At 36.7% G+C, this 17,207-nt stretch overlaps 1 protein-coding gene across 2 annotated transcripts in view; it reads right to left on the bottom strand.

Annotated features, from left to right (window-relative positions):
• Positions 1–114: 114 nt before the first annotated feature.
• The window catches only part of LOC130222301 (NACHT, LRR and PYD domains-containing protein 12-like), a 40,776-nt gene continuing 23,683 nt past the window's right edge, over positions 115–17,207 (bottom strand). The window contains exons 7-9 of one of the 2 annotated variants that reach the window (XM_056454876.1): positions 7,795–7,968; positions 1,040–1,086; positions 115–923 (exon numbers count right to left, since the gene is read on the bottom strand). In XM_056454876.1, the coding sequence (XP_056310851.1) occupies positions 388–923; positions 1,040–1,086; positions 7,795–7,968 (757 nt within the window). In that variant the 3' untranslated portion in view covers positions 115–387. The other variant, XM_056454877.1, reaches the window with a different exon arrangement.

Consider the following 17,207-nt stretch of genomic DNA (forward strand, 5'->3'; position numbering starts at 1 on the left):
GTGTCTTAGAAATATTTGTATTAATTTAATGTTTTTATTTACTGTGTTACTAGAATTTTAAAATGACGTTATGGCATGTCAGAACTTCTTCAGACTCTACTTTTATTTCTTCCAAGAAATTTTAGGAGAAACATCTGAGATACTGTTGTCATACTGATACTGTCATTCTAAAATGAAAGAAAATTAAAAAACACAACTCCTGAGATTAGGAAGAGCAACTGCCGAGCAATGTTTTTCTTCCTCTGGAAACACACACACAGACTAGACTAGACTAGACACACATTTATTCTCTCAGAGACAGAAGTTTAGCTGAAGGATTAGGACATGTGATGAGGAGAAAATACTCCAGAACAGCTCACTGCTACTGACGTATCCTGCAGAGCAGACTCAGCAGAGTTTTAATGATGATCCACAATTAACCCAAAACCCAGGATAGAGAGTCTGAGTGAATGTGGTCTGGACTGAGTGGATGAGGCTCATTGTGTCTCTATAGATGATGTTGTAAAAGTTCAGAGTTCCTGCATTGTGGTCCACAAACACTCCTATTCTACTGCTGAGTGGCTTCACTGGGAGGCGAGTCCATTTGTCTCTGCTATTGTGTCTAAATGAGAAATTGGAGGGAGAGCAGCTCAAACTCCAGGACTGATCATTATAACCAAACCAACACTCTTTTCCTGCTCCCCTTCTCTTGATGCTCTTATATGACACGGCTATATACACACCATAATCTCCACTCCAGTCAATCTCCCAGTAACAGCGTCCACACACACTTTCTCTGCACAACACCTGAGCATAATAATCAAATCTGTCTGGATGATCAGGATACGACTGTTTCTTTATCCCAACAGTCACCTCTCTGTTCTCCTCAGACAGAATGAGTTCAGTGTGTGCTGTGTTTGGATCCAGTGTGAAAAAACAGGCCCCTGAACACAAGAAAAGACACATTTAGAACACAACAACACTCATTAAAATGTGTGTGCATGTGTATACATGTGTTAGTGTGTAAGTATGTGACTCTGTGTGTCTAGTGTAGACCTACATTTGCAAGGTCCTGTTGTAATCCTCTTTGCTCCTCCATAATCCACACTGTAAACATATATATATATTCACATTCAGTCAATAAACAACAAAAAACAGGCTCCTATTATACCCCTTTTACAAGATGTAAAATAAGGTTTTGGTGTCTCCAGAATGTGTCTGTAAAGTTTCAGCTCAAAATACCCATCCGATGAATATATGAATTTTGGAGTGTCAGCATAATACCAAGAAGAAACACATCCAACAGGAGTAACTGCACATACAAAGAGGAGGCTGTCTGAAATGGATGTCCAAAGTGCTAACCTGGATTGTATCAAAAAAAAAAAAGAAAAAAAAAAACAGCTATCCAAATCACTGCAGAATTAAATGTGCACACCTACTCTCCACCACTCCACCACTACTTTCCACCAAAACTGTCTGTCAGGAGCACCACAGTGTCGATATACATGGGCGGGTTGCTATAGCCAAACTGTTGTCACTTGTGCCAATGCCAAACATTGCATTCAATGGTGCCAGGGGCGAAAATGTGAAACTGTTCCTGGTACTGTTCTCTGATGAGATGGGTCCACAAGCTAGAGCTTCAGGAGTCCGAGTTATAAGGACCAGTTCTCAAAAGTCTTGTGAACAAATATTCTGATTGTGTTTCGTAGTTATTTTAGTAACTTCAAAATTTTAGTTTTTCATTACCCATGCTTAAATGTTTTTTTTTCTCAAAAACACAATCACGTAGTCACATAAATGTTGCTAATACATTATTAAAACTTATTTTGTGAAGTTACGGTGTTATTAGAATTTACTTACAAACTTATATGTTTATAAGCAACTGAAAATCCCCCACAAATGTCAGGGCATGTCAGAAATTCTCCAGTGCAACAAAACACTCTCAGACCCCAGGCCATTAAGAAAAACTTTAGTAACAGGTTTGTGACAAATGAAAATGTATTATAATACTAAAAACTTAATATAGAACATTTGGTTTGCAATAGGACTACAATATTCATTCATTTTCTTTTCGGTTTAGTCTCTTTATTCACCAGGGATCGCCACAGCAGAATAAACTGCCAACTTATCCAGCATATGTTTTATGCAGCGGATGCCCTTCCAGCCACAACCCAAAACTGGGAAACATCCATACACTCTTTTACTCACACATACACTACGGACAATTTAGTTCATTCAATTCACCTGTACCGCATGTCTTTGGACGGTGGGGAAAACCAGAGCACTCAGAGGAAACCCAACACGGGGAGAACATGCAAACTCCACACAAAAATGCCAACTGACATAGTTGGGGCTCGAACCAGCGACCCTCTTGCTGTGAGGTGCTACCCACTGCGCCACCGTGATGCCACTACAATAATAAGATACTTAATATTATTACTTAATATTATAACATTTTGGTAAAATAGCTGAAAATCTCTTTCTCAATTTGGAACAAAAATATTTTGAATTGGGTGACAAACCAGACACTATATTAACAAGACAGCGTAGGGGTAAACAAGTAAAGCAAACCATTCATCAAATAAAAACAGGTGAAATTGTGACCAACTCCAAAAAAATAAATCTTTTATTAAATTTTTATTTGGACCTTTATTCATCTTAATGCAAATATACTCACTAAGACTATGATTATTATTATATTTATATTTGACTAATTCAGTGCGAATTTTATAAGAAATTTTCTATAAAACTAGCCCTTTATTTTCTGATAATTATTAATGACTTAAAATTACAGAAAGCCATAGGTTTAAAATCTATGGAAGATCTGCACCTAGATGGTACATTGGCTCATTTTAGTCAGTTCCAAACTGCCTTTAAACTCCATGGCTCTGGCTTTTTTTCAATACTTGCAAGGGAGGCATGTTTGTGACAGATGCAAAAGAGTTATTTATTCTACCTGTTTTGGTTTTGTCTTAAACTTTAATTTCTGGACAGATTTTTTTTTCAAAGATTTTTCAAAAGAAGGTTAAACCAGACCCTTTTCTCGCTATTCTTGTATACTCTCTGACGTTGGATACCGATATTGGGCATTGCCCCACCAATCTGCGTTCAGTTTAAAAAGCCACTCAAACTATTGTGCGAGTTCTATTGGGTTCGTATATGGACATCTATATGAGTTCTCTTTTGTAAGATTCTAGTTTTAGAGAATGATTGATTTGATGATTGGCATGCACTTTCCAGGTCTCTTGTGCCTTGTTTCCACTGAGTGATGTGGTTCAGTTCAGTATGGTATGGGTCACCTTCATCAGGCAGAGTATATACAGATTAGAGAGAAAAAGGGAAACTCGTAAACAACAATAAGACTGTCAGAACCTGGGTTTGAACTTCGCTTTCTCTCCCTCTTTTCTGACAGTGTTTTTATCTTTTCTTTCTAATAGTTTTTCAGTCTGCTCTCTCCAATTTGCTGTGTGTCTTTGCCAATCAGTAGTATCATGCCACAGTCACTCTAGAGTTTGAGCTTGCAATATTCTGTCATACGGCGTGGCGAAAAGAGGCAGGATTAAACAAGATAATTAGACATTAAAAAATGGGAGCGATTAGTCCATGTTGTAAATTTCTGTCCAGAGAGGTCACGTTTTGATCTTCGATTGGTCTCGCACAATCATACAATGTGATTTCACAGGTTAGAGTTCACCAAGCTTGAACTTTCCAGCACAGCGAACTGCGAAACTTGTCGCAAGAGCTTGCGTTTCTGGTCTGATGCATTTGCGTGCGTATAAATGGAAGTCTATGGGGAGAAAAGTGCAGTGTGACCGCAGCTTCACCCGTTTACTGCCACCTGCCTTTCATTCCTGCTGATTGCTGGTCCTATATCTGATGGTGCTTTGCTTCTCTTGTTGCTAGAGTGTTAGGTTTCTTACACTAACTGCTACTTTCTTGTCAGTCTGTTGTGGTATGCTTGTTTTACTTCTGTGTTCTCTGTCCAGTTCTTTGGAGACATCCTGTACTTGGCCTGCCCTGCTGTAAAATGTACCCTCTGCTTCATTTTTCTTCTCTCCTGATCCTGTAATTCCAGCCCTTGACCAAAGACCTAATTTAATTGGATTGAAATTTAGCATTTTTTAGCAAATTTACTTTTTCATGTGGTGCTGTTATTATTATTATTATTATTTTTGTTTGAATTTATTTCATGGTTCCAACACATTGACTGTGGTCCATTTCTCTGTTTATTTTTACAGAAGTCCAAGATATGCTCTGGATCTCAGTGAGTTGCTATATTGAGTATTATATATATATATATATATATATATATATATATATATATATATATATATATATATATATATATATATATATATATCAGAATCAGAAAGAGCTTTATTGCCAGGTATATTCACACATACTAGGAATTTGTTTTTCGTGACTGAGCTTCTACAGTGCAACAGGATGACAGAGACAAAAAACAGATAATAAATATATTTTAAAAAATAGAAGTAAGTAGTGAGTGCAAATATACAGATTGACAAGTGTTTGTACATGTTTATTACTATATACAACGTTATATGCAGCTGTTATGTGCAAATTGGCATGTAAAGTGTGTTGTTAAATAAGTGTATATGTGTATAAAAGTGTATAGCAAGTAGTGATGTTGGTTTCGCAATTATTATCATCAAGTGTTCATGAGATGGATTGCCTGAGGGAAGAAACTGTTTCTGTGTCGGGCTGTTCTGGTCCACTATCATCTCCTCTGTTTTGAGCGTGTTGAGCTCCAGGTTGTTGTGGCTACACCAGACAGCCAACTCCTTAACCTCCTGTCTGTAAGCAGACTCGTCACTGTCCTGAATGAGGCCGATAAGTGTGGTGTCGTCTGCAAACTTCAAGAGCTTCACAGAGGAGTCTTTTGATGTGCAGTCATTCGTGTACAGGGAGAAGAGCAGTGGGGAGAGGACACACCCCTGGGGGGCGCCAGTGCTGATTGTGCGGATGCTAGATGAGAATTTTCCCAGCTTCACCAGCTGCTGCCTGTTCGTTAGGAAGCTGTTGATCCACTGACAGACAGAGGTGGGCACAGAGAGCTGAGTTAATTTTGGGCAGGAGAAGTTTTGGGATGATAGTGTTAAACGCCGAGCTGAAGTCAACAAACAAGATCCTCACATAGGTCCCTGGTCTGTCTAGGTGTTGCATAGCATAATGCAGTCCCATATTTACTGCATCATCCACAGACCTGTTTGCTCTGTAGGCAAACTGAAGAGAGTCCAATGAGGGTTCAGTGATGTCCTTCAGGTGGGCCAGCATCAGTTTTTCAAAGGACTTCATGACCACAGATGTTAGTGCCACCGGTCTGTAGTCATTTAGTCCTGTAAGTTTGGGTTTCTTTGGGATGGGGATGATGGTGGAGCGTTTAAGGCAGGAGGGCACTTCACACAGCTCCAGTGATCTGTTGAAGATCAGGGTGAAGATGGGGGCCAGTTGGTCAGCACAGGATTTTAAACAGGCTGGTGTTATAAAATCTGGGCCTGGTGCTTTTTACCTCTTCTGTTTCCAGAAGACCTGGCGCACCTCATCTTCGTTAAACTGTAGGGCAGGTATAAGGGAGGTGGGGGGTGGTGGAGGTGTTAATGGTGGCGTGAAGAGCAGTTCAGAGTGGGTGTGGGGGGTTTTCTCAAACCGGCAGTAAAACTCATTCAGGTCGTTTGCAAGTCGTTCATTGTCTACAGTGCTGGGGGATGGTGTCTTGTAGTTTGTGATGTTTTTCAGACTTTTCCACACGGATGCTGAGTTGCTGGAAGAGAACTGACTCCTTAGTTTCTCAGAATAGTTCCTTTTTGCGACTCTGATCTCCTTTTCCAGTGTGTATTTGGCCTGCTTATACAAGGCCCTATCCCCATTCCTGTAAGCAACCTCCTTGGCCTGACGTAGCTGTCTGAGTTTTACAGTGAACCATGGTTTGTCATTGTTGTATGTGAGTTGAGTCCTGGTAGGAATGCACACGTCTTCACAGAAACTGATATAAGATGTTACAGTCTCTGTGAGCTCATCCAGATCGTTTGCAGCAGCTTCAAATATATATATATATATATATATATATATATATATATATATATATATATATATATATATATATATATATATATATATATATGAGCAATATCACACGAGTAGCAGTGCGATTTGGCTGTATATCAGCACTGGTGCGAGGCCGCAGGCCGAGTGCCTTAGCGCCCCACCAGTGCTGATATACAGCCATTTCACACTGCTGCTCGTGTGATATTGTATTTATACAACAGTTCGACGGCACAATCTTGTATAAAACAATAAAAATCAAACACAGAGAGTCTAAAACCCTTTTGTATTAGGAACTACTTTCTTCCGCCATTCATTCACATCTGTAGCTGACGTCAGAACAGCAGAAGTCGTTACTAATTCACCAACGTCACTTTAGAGCTAGTATTTGAATGATTCTCTATAGCGTAATGTGTAGCGGTGCTTCTGGTGTGTGACCCCCTTAAGGTGATGACAAAATGGTTGATTTTGCTCACATTTTAAGATTATAAGGCTGAACGTGACATGAAATGCCATCCGTCTACAGTGATATCTCCCTACAGTCTATTACAGTCTACAGTATTTCTCTGTTGCCGTCGGTATTGTGACGGGTGCCAGGTGTCCCAGCGTTTACCCGAAGACTTTAAGGAATAAAAAGGAGACAGAAACTATTTTGCTCTTCCTATTGGCCTTTATGCGTTTCACCCAAGTGCTGTCGACTACGTACATGCCAGTCAACGACAATGAGTAGGCAAAAGGAAAAGAAAAATACACTCAAACATCGCAAAATAAAATGTTACATTATTGAAATAAAAGAATTATACAGTGGTAGAGCGACCATCACACACTTCCAGAGCTCGCCAGAACTGAACTGAGCTCCCATACATGCGTGCTTACATCTAAAAGGTAAAACAACCACAGGAATAGTCCTCTTAAAGGAGACATTTATACACAATGCATATCAAACATTAAGCGACCGTTACAATATCACAATAATTAACCTTGAAAAAAACAGAGCAATCACTACCAGACTGCTGTTGTGTTTGCGATAAGGAGGAATGAGGCTGAATCCAGCTTCTTATTCACAGCTTCTTATTGACTAACCGGTCCACCTTAAAAACTGTGACGCTTCCGTTTTTCAGCTTCTTATTCATGCTCAAGAAAACACACTAAGCAAGGGCTTATTATGCGGCCCTGGTGCCATCTTGTGGATAGACAATGTTAACTGTCTTTGGCCACCGACGAGCACTCTCAGAAATTGTAAATATTTAAAATAGGCACAATTCTTACAAATAAACGGCATAGTTGCAATCTAAACAACTACATTCTCGACTAAAAAAGCCTCAAACGTACATTTTGTTGTCTAACAGCAGTAATATTTGTCAAACTGTAGTGTCTGCTTGTTGCTGGCTGTATGTGGGCGGAGTAATACACAAGGGTGAAGGGTGAAGAGGCCTTTGTATGATGTTACTGGCAAATATTGCACGGCTATCAGCCAATCAGATTCAAGAACCAGACAGAACTGTTTTGTGTGTATATATATATATATATATATATATATATATATATATATATACATATATATATATATACATATATATATATATACATATATATATATATATATATATATATATATATATATATATATATATATATATATATATACATACACACACACACACACACACAATATATATATATATATATATATATATATATATATATATATATATATATATATATATATATATATATATATGCTTGACCTACTTGAGTTTGTCCAGTGTGTAGTTTGGATCCTCCAGTTGTTCAGAGAGCAGCTTGACTCCTGAATCTCCTGGATGATTGTAGCTCAGATCCAGCTCTCTCAGGTGTGAGGGGTTTGAAGTCAGAGCTGAAGACAGAAAACCACAGCCTTCCTCTGTCACCATACAGCCAGACAATCTGCAAACACACACAAACAGTCCACATCACATTAAATTGACAGATAGATGTCACTAACACACTTTTACTTGTGCAGTAGCTGTTATTTTCTCTAGTTTCAGCCACAAAAGTAAACTGTGAAAAGTAGAAGTGTACTAAAAAGTATTTCTACATTGCTCCTAGATATATCACTGTGTTTTTAACAGGTTATTTTGTGAATGGCTTTCTTTTAAAGAAACAGATAGTGTAGCCCTTATTCACTGTCATCTCTACATATCACTACTGACAGTATTTATCATTCCTGGGGGAAGACTCATAACTAGGCCCACACGGAATCTGCACGCACAGAATTCCGCAGAATTCTGCAGATTTTTAGCCCATCATTAATTCTGTTTATTTACTTGAGTTAATGTTTGTAAATCTAAATTTATTCAGTTTTTAAATAATTACAGTAACATTATTGACTAATGTGAAAATGTTCATCTGATTTATGTACAATACAGTTTGTACAGTAATATTTTCTGTCTTTTAGTAGATATATTTTATGTGAGACTTTCTTTGTTTACCAAATAAAATTAATCTAATTGGATTTGCATTTTAAACATTAAATAAAAGTTAAAAAGATATTACGTTTTATTTAATATATTAAGGTTTTAGTTATGATACTCCCAAAATAGAAATCCCCAGATTTTTACCAAAATTTTCTGCAGAAATAGCAAAAAACATTCACAGATTCTGTCTGGCCCTACTCTTGCTAAGCCCATATTCACTTTCATCTCCACATATCACTACTGACAGTATTTAACATTCCTGCGGGAGAACTCATAAATCTCCAATACTGACCACCATCGCACCTCTGCAACAGCAGGGCCAATCCGCTGAGCTACACTCACCCATTGCACATTCCGCTGAGCTTATCCTGAGATTTCATCACTGCCGTTATAGAGTTTCTCTAGCAGAACTCATACATCCTGCATTCAAATTAGTACATCTGTCTTACTCTCCCGCCCAGTCACGACAGTTAAAAACTGCTAGGGGAGCACACATAGTATTTGCAACATCGGCTGCCAGTACACCATTTCAGTAGCAGCGATCACTGTAAACTAAACCATTCAGTCTGCACTGGTTCCATCTTTGCTCCTGCAAACCCTCCCTTGGTACCATCTTTATTACACTTTCAATTCAGCAGCCAGTTATTCCTTTGATCTTTATTGCCTTTTTGGGGGTTCTTCAATATGCGGCTGCTGTCCCGAGCTAATTAAGGCATCTTAGGGAGTTCTCGAGATCTACCTGAGCTAAAACTCCCCTCTCACCTTGCAAACGGGAGGGAGCCCCGGGCTCGAGGATCTTATGAGCTCAGGGGTCTCTCCTGGGACAGCATGCCAAATAAGCTATATAATCAATCATCAGCTAAGTGTAAACTCTTGAAGTGAAGTTTATATATAATTTAATTTCGAGAGGATCATCTGTATATAATTGCTTGCGGCCGGTCTCGCATTATCCAATTTATGATTCACCAATCAGACAATTCGTAAACCACAATAAATACCCTAAGTTCCATATTCCAACAGCCATCTTCGTTTTGAAGAATCCCCTCTTCCACCCCTACTCCTCCTCTATTCCTAGATGGGTGACACGGTGGCCCAGTGGTTAGCATTGTTGCCTCACAGCAAGAACGTCACTGGTTCTAGTCCTTACCAAGCCAGTCAACCTGTCTGTGTGAGGTTTACGTGTTCTCCACGTAGGTTTCCCCCTGGTTCCTCCCACCGCCCAAAAACTTAAGTCAATTGACTAATCCAAATCGGCACCATAGACATGCTCCTAGTAAGTAGTTATCTCTTAAGAGCAATCACTATCTACACATTAGCTACTATGATACTACGAGTTCTCGAGATCCTGATCTATTTACAGGAGTCATGACATCTTATTTACATGATATGATGTTTTTTTATAAGTTGTTTACATTTTAAGACTTTTTATTTAAAAAACAAAAAATGGTTTATCTACAAAGTCGAACTCTAGCTTGGCTCTATAAGGCTCTTTCTGTGAGGCAATCAGCATTTTTAACGCACACACGTGGACCAATCAGGATCAGCTTTCTTTGTCATTTCGCCGGACTGCTTCACTGTGGGAAACACCAGAAAGACAAAATCTCACAAAATCAGATTCAGCTAAATAATGCCACACCACACAAAATTGAGAAGTGTGTAAATGTGATGATTTAGAAGCATTTCTTGACATTGAGATCCATTCATTCATTTTTTTCTCCACTTAGTACCTTTATTAATCTGGAGTTGCCACAGCGGAATGAACCACCAACTTATCCAGCATATGTTTTATGCAGCGGGTGCCCTTCCAGCTGCAACCCGTCACTGGGATACACCCATACACAATCAATTACACACATACACTATGGCCAATTTTAGCTTTTCTAATTCACCTGTACCATATGTCTTTGGACTTGTGGGGAAAACCGGAGCACCCGAAGGAAACCCACGCCAACACGGGGAGAACATGCAAACTCCACCCAGAAATACCAACTGACCAAGCCGAAGCTCGAACCAGCGACCTTCTTGCTGTGAGGTGATCGTGCTACCCACTGCGCCACCGTGTCGCTGACATTGAGATGAAATGTTACATTTTACATTGTTGAAAAAGAAACGAATATTAAAACTGTATTTATTAAATGTGAAATATATGTATTTGTTTACATATATTCAGTGAAACATTTTTCCGTGTTTATTAAACTCATTTGGTCATTGTCTATTTCTTTTAAAGTCTTTAAATTTAATATTAAGCCTTGTGGGGCAAATACTTAATTTATATCATGGGGCCTATAATTCAATAGATGTAATTCAATAATTCATATTAAGCATAAAATTGTATAAATATTAACATATTAATTAGATAAAATTAACAGCTGCACTGGAAACATATATATATATTTAGCACAGCCTTGTACGCTTAATTTGAACAAGAACAAATTCATCCTAAAACACAAATTAAATGTTATAGAAAGCAAAAATTTTACTTTCTCAAGCTTCAACATATTGTTACAACACCAACTTATATATTTTTTGATTGTATTTCTTGAAAAGTATTGCTTCAATGAATGATCTGCCAGATAGAACCTTATAATTCCAAGTGGAAAATTACTTTTCAGAATGAGAAGGTTCTATCTGCATTTACTGTGTTTTTTTACTCCAATTTGCAAATGTAAGAGAATTTTGATAATTTACATTTAGAGAACCCTTAGGGTCCCTGTCATGTTAATGTATGAAAGAGAACTGTTACACACGTTTTATTATATGGAATGCAAAAACTTTGAAGCTCAATATCTCAAAATCATTTAGAACGCAGATAGAACCTTATAATTCTAAGGTGACGAAATAGCTTCAGGGTTTGTTTAACAGGAAAAAAATTATCCTCTATTCATTAGATGAGACAATTTTATCCCTTGTTCAGGCAGGAAAGTTAAATCATTATGTGCTATTTTTGTTCATCCTCTGTTCTATTTCTGTTCTTTGTTCTCTTTGTTCTTTGTTCTGTTCTGTTCTCTGTTCATCCTCTGTTCTATAAAAAAACTATTTTTTTTCCAATGTTACAGTGGTGAGGTTTTAGCATTATGTGCTAAAGATATTACTTTTTTATTTATTTATTGTTTATTTGTCCACAGTGGCTTGACCAAATTGACAAAATGGAACTATAATAAAAAACATATACACAGCATTATAATTCTTTGCATAAAATTACTGGAGCAAAAGCAAAGGCAACATGATCCAACAAACTAACAGTAAACTATTTGTGCAAACACTGCTGTTTTGCTTTTTACCACTTTTTAAGAACACTACTAAAATTATTTAGGTTACTTTCTAATTTTAAGCTAACAGGTAATTCATTCCACAGTTTGTCTCCCTTTACAGAGAAGACAGATTGACCAAATGAGGTCTTAGATTTTGGCACTAGACAGTCACCATTAGCAGTTGCCTGTGTGACTCTGTGAGAGGTTTGATGCCTACTGATTAGATCAGAAAACAGGATTGGAACATGATTATTTAAACATTTAAAAACCAATTTAAGATCATTAAATTTAGTAAAACTATCAAAACTAAAAAGGTTATGTTTACATAAAACATCACAATGATGCCATCGCATAGGCTTTAGGTCCATAATTTTAACTGCTTGTTTATATATTGAGTCAATAGGCTTCAATGTAGTTAAAGATGCTTGTGACCATGATGTAATGCAATACGTCAAGTGAGAGAATATCATTGTGTGTATGTATAATTTTGCAGTATGATATGTTAAAAACCCTCTAATAAAACGAAAAGAGATTAGACTTGGCTTAACATTTTTACTCATATTTTAACATGACTATCAAATTTTAAATTAATGTCTAGAGTTATGCCAATATACTTAAATTCATTCACTTCTTTAATAACTTTATTTTTAATCAGCACCTCAAATGCATCCCGTACAGGCCTATTTCTTATAGAAAAGCACATAGAAACTGTTTTCTTGACATTCAATGTTAAATGAGACAGCTCAAGCCATCTTGAAATGTGTTGTAAAGCCTGGGTCAGTTGCTTACCTGCCCGGCACGGTGTTTTAGCTGACACATAGATGACTGTGTCATCTGCATATAACTGGCAGTTAACTCCTGGGCAGCAATCTGGAAGATCATTTATGTACATTGTAAACAACAACGGGCCAAAAACAGACCCTTGAGTTACTCCAATATTGTTAGAACGCACAGATGACTTCACCCCATTGATCCTCACACATTGCTGTCTCCCACCCAAATAAGACCCAAACCACTGTAAGGCTTTTGCTGACATTTTAAACTCTCTTAATTTATTTAGTAAGATACTGTAATTAACCGTGTCAAAGGCTTTCTTTAGGTCCAAGAACACTGCCCCAACCACACTATCTTTATCCAGTGACCCTTTTATTTTTTCAAGCAGATAACTTGCTGTTTCTGTAGAATATTTCTCTCTAAAACCAAACTGCTGTGGATAAAGCAACTGTTTAGAGTGTAAATGCTCCATTAATTGTTCCGCAACAATTTTCTCCAGCACTTTTGACACTACAGGTCGAATGGCAATATGCCTATAGTTACAAGCAACATCCTTATCGCCAGATTTATAAATCGGTAAAACTATTGCTGTCTTCCAACTATCTGGGAAAGTTTTTGTTTGTATCGATAAATTTACTAAATATGTAACTGGCTCCAGCAGAAAATGTTTATATCTCTTAATTAATTCAGAGTGAAAATTAAAAATATCTTTAGCCGTAGAATTACTTATATTTTCTATTACTTTTTGGACTTTTTCACAAGATACTTCTTTAATATAAAAGGAGTCTGGATAAACATAATCTGGTTCCTTGGGGTATGATTTAGTGCAGTTAAAATTACTTGACAGTTCTTGTACAGACTCAATAAAATAACTATTAAAAGCATTTGCTATAGCCTCATCACTGCAAATCATATTATTAGTAACTTTACGATGCTTTATTTTAAAATGTTTTTGCCTGTTAGAATTAGATAGTCTACTGATATGTTGCCACAATTTAGAACTGCTGCCATGGGCCTCCTCAATTAGTTTAGAAAAATATTTCATCTTAGCCTTTCGCAATTCATATACCACTTTGTTCCTCAACCCAGTGTAAACAAGATGGTCAGTATTAGTTTTCGATAGTAAAGATTTTTTGAGAGCAAGATCTTGCCTTTTAATTAACTGAAGAATATCACTATTAAACCAAGGAAATGAAAATTTCTTGTACCTACTCTTCCAGGTTTTTGTATATTTACTCGTTAAATTACTTAAAATAGTTGCAAAATGACCAGCACTCTGATTTATATCTAATTCTTTAAACACCTTTCCCCAATTACCTTCCTTTAAATGATATTCAAAATTAGCTATTTTCGATTTCGGTATTCCTGTTATTAACATCTGGTTTCCCATCTTATTATGATGCAGTAACCGTTTTCGAGTTAACTTTCTTACAATTAATGTTAAATTATGATCTGAGAGACCAGTGATTTTTATTTTGTTTTGTTGTTAAAATGTTTAGGAAGAATACTAGACTGATTCCCACAACTGAAAAAGGTGGTCTTGTGACTCCTTTATGGTAAGACAAGGAGGAATTCAAATCACTGCCAAACAGCACATGGACTCAATAATAACAGAGTCAGTCAGACGAAATTTGACAAAGAAATTTGGCATTCACACAGATAATAATATGAGAATAATGTGAAAAGGCATTGTCTGCTGCCACAGAGAATTTGGTTTAAATGTAACTACAAAACAAGAAATCAGAATTTGAGAGCCAAGAGCTCTGTGCTAAAATAACCTCTTTGACAAAAAAGTTCAACCGCATAAATAAAAACTGATGTGGAAGTCAGTCAGCCTTAGTCAGCCTGATAACAATTTGTCACCTTAGAATTATAAGGTTCCATCTGACATTTTTGTCAAAATTGCGTTATTCATATATATATATATATATATATATATATATATATATATATATATATATATATATATATATATATATATATATATATATATATACATATATATTCTTATTAAATGACAACTTATTTACAATATGTAATTTTTTTATACGTTGTTTACATTTTAAAACTTTTTATTTAAATAACAAAAGGTTTTATCTACAAAGTCGAACTTTAGCTTGGCTCTACAATGTTCTCTTTTTTATTTACCCAAGTGTGTGCTTTTGCTTAACTAAAACGGTGTAGCCTCTCTCTGACTTTTAGAGAATTGACTCCAATAGATTGTACATTAAAAAATAATACACCGGTAACATGATCATGGCATTCATTTTCGTGAAGAGTTGTTTCCTCATGTGTTTCACGTCAGTTGCGGCTACATTTTAGCTAACCCTGATCTAACTCGCACAAGGTTCACATGCGTTGTCATCGTCTGCCATTATCGTCATGACAACAGCCATTAACAGTGCGTCTGTACCACAAAACAAAAACTGCTTAATTCAGAATGTCATTCTTTGATGTGATTATTTCTTACTGTAAGGATGTTATGATAATGTAGTGTTGTAATCTCCGCTTATCACGGAGTCGCATGTTAAGTGCACTTTTATTTTTTACATACATTTTACTGTTTTAACTATTTTAAGCCATTGCAAGACTTTAATTGCATGAAACTGTTCAACAGACTGGTTAAAATGACCAGTAGTTTACCACGTTAAAATAAAGGGTTTGCTAAATAATTGCACAATTCTGCATTTTCAGTAGTCTACTGTTCCTGACACATAATTTAACTTATCACTTACGATATAAATAAACAATGTATATCAAATTTTTGTCTTTGATAGAAAAGCTATATTCCATATTTTAATTAGACTGTTTTATTTAAGTTGGAATATTTTATATAAATATATGTATACATTATTTTAATTCAATTACACAAATTAAACCAAATATATTTTAGTATATTTTAGTTAACTAAATCTAGAGTAGATTTAATCAACTAAAATCTGATGAAATTTAGTCAACTAAATCTAGACTAAAACTAAAATGATTCGGAAGACTAAAATTTGACTAAAACTAAAATGGAATTTTAGTCAAAAGACTAAGACTAAAACTAAATCAAAATTGGCTGTCAAAATTAACACTGCAATGTTATGGTGTCTGATAGGACTGATATTTATTGAATGATAAGTGTGTCCCACACAACTAAACCAATCCTTCTTGGGAACGTACGTGTGCTTGCTACAAAGACAAGAACGTGGGGCTGCACGTTCAGAACAATGACAAGAGACAAAAACTGACAAAACATGACTAGTGCAAAATTAACACTGGGGGTCAAATCTACTGTGAACATATTCCCAATATTTTCCCCATCTATTAGTCCATCATCACTTCACTGCTTTATAGGTGTTATAACAGAAAATAAACAACACTATACAATTACCAACATAATACATACATCCACTATATGAACACCTGAATAACTGGACACATGAACTGTGCTATCATACAAGTCTATGCATGAACACTGTTGAACTTTTGTTTCTTTTATTTTCTTGTGTGCAGGTATACACATGCCAGAACATCTTCTCAAGAACTATCCTGTTCCAGAGCAGCACTTCAAAAAACCATGAATGACAGGGAGTAGGCCCGGATTGGCAAATCAGGACAACCAGGAGAATACCCAGTGGGCCGGTCAGTTTTTTGGCCACAAGGGCCAGTGTCCCTAACTGCCTGCACTCACACTTTTTTTTATTCATTTAATTAATTATTATTATTATTATTATTTTTACTATAGCCTCACTCTTTATTCATTATTTTACTGCAGCTACACTTTTATTTATTTTTTCGCAGCCCCATGAACAGCCTGCAGATTAATGATGACGTAATTATCCTTCGACTGCCCAGACAGCGTTGTTAAGAGATACACAATCGACAAGAGATGAAAGGCAGATAATAAAAAGCGCAGCGGTGGCACTGAAAAGGAAGGAAATGCAGAAGTTTTTTTCTTTCCATTTGGCGAGCGTTATTAAATTCCATAACACTCTCACCAGTCCTTACTCCTTATTTTTGAGTTTAATACCCCAGTTTATAATGGGGGCATGAATGAAATGTTCATGAGTTAAAGTGAAACTGCCGAACTGCAGTTAAAGTCACCCAAAATTACAGGAAACTCTTACATGAAAGCACTTCACATAAACATCTTAATTATATCATTGTCTATTAAAGGCAGATAACTAGATTACAGATGTCCATGTAAACGTAGTCAGTATGTCTTCGAAGTAATGCCGAGTTCAAACTGCATGCTTTTCAAAGTAGTCCTGTCACAGTTGTTTTCACACTGCATGACTATCTGGGTTAGCGTTCTGTCGGTGCAGTGTTTACACTGTGGATGGATCGGCGGCAGGAGAGTTCACACTGCATGACTTTAAAATAGGAAAAATCACAGACAACTTTGCCCAAACTACATCTCACAACTAAACAAACGCGAGAAGTGACATGGAAACAACGTGAGGTCACGTAATATCTTTCGTTATTAAGTACATATTGGAAAAAGAAAGCTTCCCGCTGGCCTGCAGGTACCCGTACTAGTAAATGCTGCCTTCTCGTTGGCTGTAGGTGATCACCAATGTTATTTTCAGTCAGAACACATTTCACACGGCATGATTTGAATCCCTGACATCTCCAGATATTTAGCATGCCAAATATCTCACGGGTGTCGGCGACTCATCTTCGATTCTCTCATATCGTG

The sequence above is a fragment of the Danio aesculapii genome, chromosome 4 (genome assembly GCF_903798145.1).
Source record: "Danio aesculapii chromosome 4, fDanAes4.1, whole genome shotgun sequence".
In the NCBI taxonomy this organism is placed as follows: domain Eukaryota; kingdom Metazoa; phylum Chordata; class Actinopteri; order Cypriniformes; family Danionidae; genus Danio; species Danio aesculapii.